This window comes from Balaenoptera acutorostrata, chromosome 20 (assembly GCF_949987535.1).
Source record: "Balaenoptera acutorostrata chromosome 20, mBalAcu1.1, whole genome shotgun sequence".
Classification (NCBI taxonomy): Eukaryota; Metazoa; Chordata; class Mammalia; order Artiodactyla; family Balaenopteridae; genus Balaenoptera; species Balaenoptera acutorostrata.
The window spans coordinates 38,331,519-38,341,081 of NC_080083.1; the positions used below are offsets into that span (position 1 = coordinate 38,331,519).

The 9,563-nt window shown below is 59.7% G+C and overlaps 1 protein-coding gene across 1 annotated transcript; it reads left to right on the forward strand.

Annotated features, from left to right (window-relative positions):
- The first annotated feature begins 933 nt into the window (after positions 1 to 933).
- On the forward strand, positions 934 to 5,541 carry NXPH3 (neurexophilin 3). Its single transcript, XM_007176414.2, has 2 exons — positions 934 to 1,416; positions 3,790 to 5,541. The coding sequence occupies exons 1-2, from the start codon at positions 1,363 to 1,365 to the stop codon at positions 4,492 to 4,494; spliced, it is 759 nt and encodes a 252-aa protein (XP_007176476.1). The 5' UTR covers positions 934 to 1,362; the 3' UTR covers positions 4,495 to 5,541.
- The last annotated feature ends 4,022 nt before the right edge of the window (positions 5,542 to 9,563 follow it).

Here is a 9,563-nt window from a genome sequence, read left to right on the forward strand (position 1 = left end):
ATGTGGGGTGATGGGGGATGGGCCCCACCTTTGGGAATCTCAGATGAGGGTCATTTTCTTCCTTCTCGCCTGGGAGGTTTGCAGAGACCGGAGATAGAGACCCTGCTGGCATAGGAGCCCCACATCCCAGCCTGTGGCTCCCTGGACCACAGGGAGGGCAGTAGTGACGAATGGAGGTACAGCCTCCAGGGAGGCCCTGCCCACCTGGCTCCCCAGCTTCTCGGGAGGCTTACCCCTGACCCCAGCCCCAGAATCCAGTCTGGACCCTAGTGGCCTTTTCAGCCCAGGGCTCCAGCCCAAAGTTTCCCGTGTCACAGCGACTGGACTGAGAGGTATTCGGGGGAGGCGGGGAGGGTTATCCCTGCCCCTCTGAGTAAAGTAGAAGAGGAAAGGAACTGACTCCTGAACAGAAGGAGTACAGGCTAGACACCTAGAAGAACTTCCCTCAGCACAAAAGCAACTCTCGGGGAGAGAAGTGGACTTTGGGCTGTGGGGATAGGCTACAGTAAGGAAGACGTTCTTTTCTGACTCTCGTAATGTTTGGGGAAAATGACCTTTGCAAATTCCAGGTCTCTTGGGATTCAGGGCAGGGCAGCAGATCCCCAATGCTCGCAACCGGGGACAGGCGCCCTGCCCGAGGGGTGGAAAAAGTAGTGTCCCTATTCCCGAGGTCACCACCCTCTCCCTTCCTCGCCGAGTTACTCCGCCCCCACATCCTGCCCCTTGCGTCCTGGGTCCCTGGGTTGCGGGCCGGCAGGGGAGGAGTTAACTCTGGAGGTACCGGCTGGGCTCACAGTACCTGCCGCCGCCGCCGCCGCCGCCGCCGCCGCCGGTGGGAGGGACGAGGAAGCGGGAGCCGCCTGGGCGCCAGAAGTGCTCCAGTCTGGCGGGGCGCTGCGCGGGTAGCGGCGGCAGGTCTCGGCGCGGCCAGGGGCGTCCGCCAGGGGGCGCGCCGCGACGGGGCGGGAGGGGCCGTCTGGTCTGGGGAATTAGTACAGGGACGAGCGCGCGCGCGGGTCCCCAACACATCTGGGCGAGAGCGGCGGCCGCTGGAACCGAGGGGGCATATCTGGAGCGGCGGAGCCACCGCGCAGCTGGGGCCCTTCGAGGCGCTCGGGGCGCCCATCTGGGACCTCGAGAGGGGCCCGTGCCGCGCGCAGCTGGACCAGGGGAGGGGGGCGGCGGCTGCACAGCTGGACCGAAGGGGGCGGGGTCGGTCCTGGGCGGCTGGCAGAGCGGAGGGCCGCGAGTGGCCTGGGACTGGAGCATGGGACGGCGCGCCTGAAAGAGCAGGGGTGAGGAAGGGCCTGGTACCCTGAGGGGGAAAGACGAGAGAAAGGGGCACGAGAGCAAAGGAGGAAGATGCAACTGACTCGCTGCTGCTTCGTGTTCCTAGTGCAGGGCAGCCTCTATCTGGTGAGTGGTCCGCGGGGAGCGGCGCCGAGGGGCGGGGGCCGGGAGGATTGGGGGAGAGCGCGGGAAGCTTCCAAGCCCGAAAACTTTCTCCCTTCCCCTCAGCATCCCGGGGATGGAGCGGAAGCCTGGAGGCTGGGGGAGAGGGCGGGTCCGAGGCCAGAGACTGGACAGAAAGGGTTAATAGGGGCGGGGAGAGGGTGCTGGGCTGGCCCACCCACTCGGCCTCTGGTGGCGGGAGGTGCGACGGGCACGAGGGAAAATGCCCGCAGCCGTCGCCAAGGGTTACTCGACCCCTTCCCGGGCCCCGGGCCGTGCGGAAGGGTGGTGGGGGATGGTTGTGGAGCTGATGACCTGCCAGGGCAGGGGCTGTGGGCTCTTCCCTGACCTAGGGGCCCCGGAGGGCCCCGGCGGGCCCCGCGCTCTGGGTCCCCCAGCGTACGAGCCAGTACAAGCGCGGGGCGGCCCCCGCGTCCCTCGCTGCAGCCTTTCCTCCCGCTCCCTCCCTCCCCGCCTGTTGTTTTCCTCTCCTCTCCCGGCTGCGCGCAGCCCGAGCCCCACAGGACCTGGGCAGGCGGCTCCCGCCCCGGGCTCTCGCGGCAGCTGAGCGGAGCGCCCAGAGCCCGCTCCCCGATCGCTCGCTCGCTCCTCCCCGGCGGCCCAGGACGCGGGGAATCAACCCCAGACCCCAGCCCAGGGCTCAGCTCCCCTCCGACCCACCAATCCCGTCTTGGAGAAGCCTCAGCCCCACATCTGGGTCTGCCCTTCTCCTCAAAACAATAATCACCTTTGCCACTGTGTGGAAGAAGCCTTCCCTTGTCACATCCCGACCCGGGGCCCTTCTCCCCATCCTCCAGCCATTCAGCTGTGACCCCCGGCGGCCGAGTACACACAGGTCTGCCGCCTGGAGCCCAGCCCCCAGAGCCTTCCCTCCTGCTGTCCCTCTGCCCCACCCTTGGGTCCTGGCAGGCAGGGCCACCGCACACAACCCCAGGCATGGCCAGGGCCAGAACAGAGACCACAAACCCCTTTGGAGCCCTCCAGACCTCAGGCATCCCACATCCTCATCCCAGGGTCGCCAGCAAATCCAGATGCTGCCCAGCTGTGAGCTGGTGACCCTGGTGCTCATAACGAGACACATAGGGTGAGTACTCTCTTCAAAAGCTGAGCAGACCCACACCAGGCAGCTGTCCTCAGGAAACCTGGTTCACTCCCTGATGCCCTCCTGAGCTGTCCTGTGTTTGAGCTTGTCAGGCTGTCCTGCTGGCCTTCCCCACAGCTCCTTCAGGAAGCCTCCCCAGATGTTGCCTGTCAATAGAGCTGATGCAGCAGAGGCCAGCCAAGCCTCCGCAGAGCTTTACAGGAGATCCCGTGTGGGGATGGGGCTTGGATAAAATCCCAATAGAAGGACCCATCTGGTTTGTGAGCCCGGGAGTGCAGTGGCTTGGGAGGGCTGACTCTGTGTGACTTAGCCTTGTAGTGATGTAACCTGTGAGTCTGGTGTCCCCATCTGTGAAGTGGGAATAATAAGAACTCCTACCTCCTAGTATAAGTAATGTCCTGGCATGTTATCATCAGTGGTCCCCTGAGGAGAGTTTGGCCCTCCTGGGTATGGAACTCACCCCAGGTCTCCCTCAAATCCTCCTGCCAAAACCTAAACTGCATTTGTACTTGAGAGAGAATTTCACTGGGTTCTGTTTTCTTGTCCATCATCTGTTGGTTCTCTTTGCCTCTGAGGGTAGAAACTATCCCAGGATAGGGATGGTGTCTCATCCAACAGACTTGGAAGTCCCAAGAGGCAAGGGCTGTACCCCCCATGTCAAACTAGGGGCTCTCTCAGCATAGAGATGGAGCTCTCCTATCTGACTTGGGGCTCTTTGAGGGCAGAGACTGTACGTCCCCCATCAGCCTGGGAATTTCACAGAGGGGGGGACCCTAGCTCTCCTATAGGAAAGGGGTGCTCTGTCAACACAGCTTCTTCCATCAGATGAGGGCTCTCCCAAGATCGGGAGCTGGGCCTCCCCCGTCAGACTCGGGGCTCCCTAGGAGTTGGGGCCATGTACCTCTGCTGCCGTGGTCTACTGGAGAGAATTCTCCACCATCCTTCCAAGACTTTGAATAGTGACCAGAGGCAGGACAGGGGGGAGAGGAGCTAAGGGTGACCTGAGTGTCAGAACATGAGAGGGAACCATGACACAGGCCAGAGTGCACACCCAACCCCCAGAGTAGGTGGGCAATGTGCAGGGGCCCCTCAGCCCCAAGTCAGAGTGGAAGGGAGGGCAGAGAGATGATGCCGGTGGTGGGGAGCAGTGAACCAGAATTCCTGGGTCTTCTGGGGACCCAGGGTGCTCATTCTCCTCCCAACTCCCTCCACAGGTCATCTGTGGCCAGGATGATGGTCCGCCTGGCTCAGAGGACCCTGAGCATGATGACCCTGAGAGCCAGCCCCGGCCCCGGATGCCTCGAAAGCGGGGCCACATGTCACCTAAGTCCCGTCCCATGGCCAACTCTACTCTCCTAGGGCTGCTGGCTCCACCTGGGGAGGCATGGGGGGTCCTCGGGCAGCCCCCCAGCCGCCCGAACCACAGCCCCCCACCGTCGGCCAAAGTGAAGAAAATCTTTGGCTGGGGTGACTTCTACTCCAACATCAAGACGGTAGCCCTGAACCTGCTCGTCACGGGGAAGATCGTGGACCACGGCAATGGGACCTTCAGCGTCCACTTCCGACACAATGCCACGGGCCAGGGCAACATCTCCATCAGCCTCGTGCCCCCCAGTAAAGCTGTAGAGTTCCACCAGGAGCAGCAGATCTTCATTGAAGCCAAGGCCTCCAAAATCTTCAACTGCCGGATGGAGTGGGAGAAGGTGGAACGGGGCCGCCGGATCTCGCTCTGCACCCACGACCCAGCCAAGACCTGCTCCCGAGACCACGCTCAGAGCTCAGCCACCTGGAGTTGCTCCCAGCCCTTCAAAGTCGTCTGTGTCTACATCGCCTTCTACAGCACAGACTATAGGCTGGTCCAGAAGGTGTGCCCAGATTACAACTACCACAGCGATACTCCCTACTACCCCTCCGGGTGACCCTGGGCAGGCCACAGAGGCCAGGCCAGGAATGGAAGGACGGGCCTGCCACACAGGAAGCCATCTGTCTGGATACTGGGCAGGGAGAGGAAGGGGCCTCAGGCGGGGAGCGCGGGGGTGGAGAGGAGGAGAGGCCGAGTGGCGCCAGGGCCAAGCCTCAGGTGGCGGGGAAGGGGTCGCAGGTGCTGGCCCCAACCTGAGGCTGTGGAACAACCAGGACACAGGAGCGCTGGCCGAGGAGTGGGTCCTCTGGGCGGCCTCCCAGGGCTTCCCCACTGAGCAATAGAAAGATGCTGGGTCCAGGAGGCCCCTGGAGCAAGCAGACCAATAAAGTCATTGAGAGGAGCCTAAAACCTTGGCTCCCTCCCTGCCATCCTGAGAAAGAACACAACGAGGAGAGGGTTATTTCATCGGTGTGGACAGCAAGTGGGCACTGAAGGATGGCGGAGCTGGGGCTTCCTGGGAGCCAGCACCGGGAACTCTCCAGCCCCACCCAGTGGGCAGACCTGAGCCCTCATCCTGGACTGTGGCTTGAGGCTGAAGTGGTGACCTTTGGAGTCTTCGATGTCTTGACAAAGAGACCATCTGCCCCCAGCCAGGCCCCCCTTTCCAAAATTCCTTCTCTTGCCATTGCTCCCCACCCCCACCCTTGTGCTGAGCGGACCCTCGTCCTTAAGCTGAGACAGGGGGCGATCGTAATTCTCCCAGCACCAAGACCACATGTGGAAGCCCACCCGTGGGCCACGTGCTCCTCCTCCATCCCACTCCTTGCTGGCTCCTCGGGGAACGACCTTATCCAGCGAGTGAGACTTCCATAGCCAGCCTTGCCCATCAGCCCAGGTCTTGCCAGGACAGAGATGCTGCGTCCCTTGTGGCCCATGGGACCATCAGCAGCTCGGGGCAGGGTGAGGCCACACTGTGGCGGCTGTGCTGGACCTGTCCCGTAGTGTCTGTCTGTGGGGGTGGGGAGGGGGGAGGTTTTGTGAAATCATCAGTTTGTTGACTTCTGTGTGCAGACTCTCGTTCTCAGATCAAGGAATAAAGCTTTCCTGGGCACTGGACTCTGAGTGACTGGGGAGGGGTATGGGAGTGGGGGGGAGGGCCACAGGCACCCCGTGGTCCGGCCAGAGTTTCTCAGATGGCAACAGGACACTTTCTGGAGTCCAGAGCTGCAGGGCTCCAACAGCTGCTGGAGCTGACGCTCCAGGGCTTCCCTCTCCAGCCCCTTTCCAGCCACGAAAGCTGGGCCGGTGTTGTGCTGGGGCTGGTAGGGGGTGAGGGTGGCATCTGCGAAGTAGCTGGGGAGGAAGAACTAGTAGGTGGGATGGGCCACATAAGGTGTTCCCTGTCACCTTCCTGGATATCCATCTGATGGGCCCACTGGGGTCCCAACACTCTGTCAGTATTTTGCTCTGTGGCCTTGGGCAAGTCCATTGTCCTCTCTGGTTCTCTTTTCATTTTTTTCTATAAAATGAGGAGCTTGCCCAGCCCAGAGGCTCTCAAATGTGAGTGGGCTTCTGAATCCCCAAGAGGGTTGTTAAAACCCAGATTTCTGGGTTCTACCCCAGAGTTTCTAATTTACTAGGTCTGGAGTGGGGCCTAAGAATTTGCCTTTCTAACGAGTAATGAGTGCCCAGGTAGACACTGATGGTCCCAGCCCAGGGACCACACTTTGAGGGCCGCTCAGATGTCCTCTGAGCTCCTTTCTGGCTCTGGCTTCCTGGGACAAGGAGACACCTCTGATGCTTCTCCTCGTTGTGATTTCCAGCGGCTCCTCCTGCAGAAGTCTCCTGGGAAGGGTCCCTTCAGAGAATCAGGGGTATTGGGTGTTCAGTCTGATGACATGCTCGGGGAGAAACAGGCCAGGGTGGGGTAGGGACAGAAGGGGCTTGAAAGCAACCATCCCCCTGCCCCAGCCCATAGGAGGGCCTCAGAATGGATGGCTGCCCGGGGCACCTCATCTGGGAGTTAGCTGGGCTAACTCCATTCGAGCTCCATGTGGGGAAGGCTGGGCCCCCACTACCAAGATCACAGTGCCCTCTCTGGAGGCCATTCGAGATCTGCTCTCTTGGGAGGGCGGCGTGTGGGCCCCCTGGGTCTCTTTTGGCCAGGTAGCCAGAGTGAGGAGGGTCCTAGCATGAGGGTAGTGTGCTCTGGCCACCCGCAGCCTGTCTCCCCTGCCCAGCAGCGCTCAGCACGGACTATCGCCCTCACACCGCAGAGCAGAGCTGGGTGGGGTCTCAGGAGCCACCTTGCTCTTGTCCCCTTTGTAGGAAGTGACCCAGAAAGGGTGAGTGACTTGAGCCCGCACTCCTATCCCAGCCTCTTCCCCGCCCAGCCACCGCACTGTGCTTCCGGGGACGTCTCTCCTGAGCAGAGGTTTGAGACTCCCCAGCTCCTTCACGCCACCCTCTCCCTTCCCATCTTAGGGACAGGGCTCAGGCCCTGCCATGGGGGTCTTGGGCTTGCTGGGCTCCCACCTGTGGACACACACTGGAGACCGACCACGAGCACCTCCCACAGTCCCGTGGCTGGCTGCGCTGGGCCCCTCCTCTGTCCCACCTGGCTGAACTGTCAGCAGGGCCGGGGGCCCTCTGACCCACCCCCCGGCTCCTCTCCTCCTGTAGAGAGCCAGATGCTGCCGACAGCTGGAGGGCTGGCCTGCCTGGCACACAGTTCTGCCTGCACGGGGGGCGGGGGGTGGGTTCATTTCAGTAACTTCATTTTGCCTGCGTGCACTCTGCAGCCTCTCCCTCCTTTTCCGCCTTCCCCAGTAACCCGGGCGGCTCCTCTCAGTTAGGACCTTGCTAACAGATTTCCTCCCGAATCGTAATTCTTTTGGAATAGACTATGCGCCCTACTAGTCTCGCCATCACCAGATACTTCCTGTTCCCCCCTGGTCCCCACAGAGGGAAGGGGTCCATCTAAGCATCTGGCTATGAAGGCGCCAACCTCTTCCCCCTTGGTGAGCGATGTCTAGGGCATCTCCTGGGCAGATAGACCCCCAGTCCCCATCAAGTGCTTGGACCTCCCACTCTTGCCATTCAAAACACAGGAGAGCAGATTCCTCAGGAACAAACCTGTCTCCTGTCCCAGGGAGAAGCTCTAGGTCCCTATTCTCACCCCCAACCTTTGCCCCCTCCCACTGCCCTTCAGTGGCTGGCCAGCTGGTCCCGTGGCGCTGCTCCCCCATCTGCTCAACTTGGCTGGGGAGCTGGCCCAGGGCAGGGGCCTTGGCTCCTCTGTTCGAGTGGAGCCTCTGGGACAAGGCTACCAGACTGGGGGCTCTTTGGGGACATGGCCTGTATCTCCCCACCAGACTGGGGAGCCCCTGGGGCCAGGGTCTGTACCTGCCACGTCAGATCGAAGAGCCTCTGAAACTAGAATCTGTGCCTCCCTCATCAGGCTCTAGTCTCTCTGAGGGCAAGAACTGCAATTTGGATGCAGTGGGGAAAGCTTATTCTTTTCTAAGCATCGGAACACCTGGAGGTGGTCTCTGCCCTCAGCCTTGCACACATCTGGGCAAGGATTCCCACCTGGACCTCAGCATCCCCATCTCTAATGGAGTGAATATTCCCAGTGGTCTGTGAAGCTAATAAGAGGGAATACATGTTAGGTCAGCTGGCAGCAATGTGGAGTCTTCCTCTTGATGAAGTTTAAGGCAAAAGCAAATGGGTGCCTGGGTCCCTCCTCCCTCCCTCCTTACCCCCTTCCCAGGGATGAGCAAGCAGGAACTGAGTCACCCACTTTCCCATCCTTGGCAGGAATGCTGGTGACCTTGCATGTGGCAGACGTGTGGCGAGGCCCACTGCTCAGAGATGCACGAGGTGGTAGGTGGGTAGGGAAGCTGGGGGAAGGGCATGTATGGGGTGGAGGCAGCTGAAGGTCGTGGAGTGACCAGGGTGCTGGATTATTGAGTGGGTATGTGTAGGGGGTTGTGGGAGACACAATGAACCAGCTGACCTGTGCTGGGATGTGATCCAATGTCATGGCTGGGAGTAGGAGAGAGAAATGTTACTTCCAAAGGTTCTGAGTCCTCTGGTACTGCCAGGAGAACCAGCGGCTGGGGTGACGGGCGGGGAGAGGCACCACCAGCCCTGCTAGGCGGAGGCAAGATTGGTTGGGGACAGCACCTGCCAATTATACCAAAGTCCTGGAGTGGCAGCTGCTGCCATCACCAAGGCACAAATGTCAGAGGAGACATGGCACTCAGCAGCTGGATGCTGGGTTCTGGTTCCACAGGAGCCCCTGTTACCTGTTGGCCTGCCAAGCTCAAAGGCTGACCTGAAAACCATCCAAGCTAAAGTGCCTAGTTCAAAGCCTCCCAGTTCATCATCTCAGGGCCGCCTGGCTAGATGGTCCCAAGGGACAAGCTAGCACCTCCTGAACCAATGAACTGACAACATGAGTGTTGCAGAAAGATATACCTGGATCCCAATTCTGAGTCTGTAATTTATTAGTCGGGTGCCCTGGACAAGTGACATAATCTTCCAGAGCTTCCTTATGTGAAAAACTAGGGATCTACTACCTACCTTGGAGCATTGCTGGGAAAATTAAATGAGTTGCTCGACAAATATTACTCCTCTTCTTTGCTTCTGGAGATGGGGGTTTGTGTTAATTTCAGCCTTGCTCCTGGTGTGGAGAGGTAAAAAGGCCCCAGGCTGGAGGTAGGCGATCTGGGTTCCCATAATAAGTGTGGCAGAGACCACTAATATCCATTTCTCCTATCTCCATAGTAATGGAATTCTCCATTTTTAGTTGGGCACTTGGCTGCCTGAAAAAAATACTTCATTTCTTTGCCTCCCTTGCGCCTAGATGTGGCCACGTGACTAAGATCTAGCCAGTAAGCCAGTTATTTGGCAACTTCCAGAAATCTTAAGAAGTTGATATACACCCTTTGCCCCGTCTTCTTTGTTCTATCCTCTGTCCTGCTGCCTGGAATATGTATGTGATTGCTGGAGCTCTACCTGCCATCTTCAACCACAAGGGATAAGAGCCATACCCTAGAAGTGGCAATGAGCTGGAAGAAGTCCTGGTCCCTGAAAATTTTGTGGAATAGAAATATCATA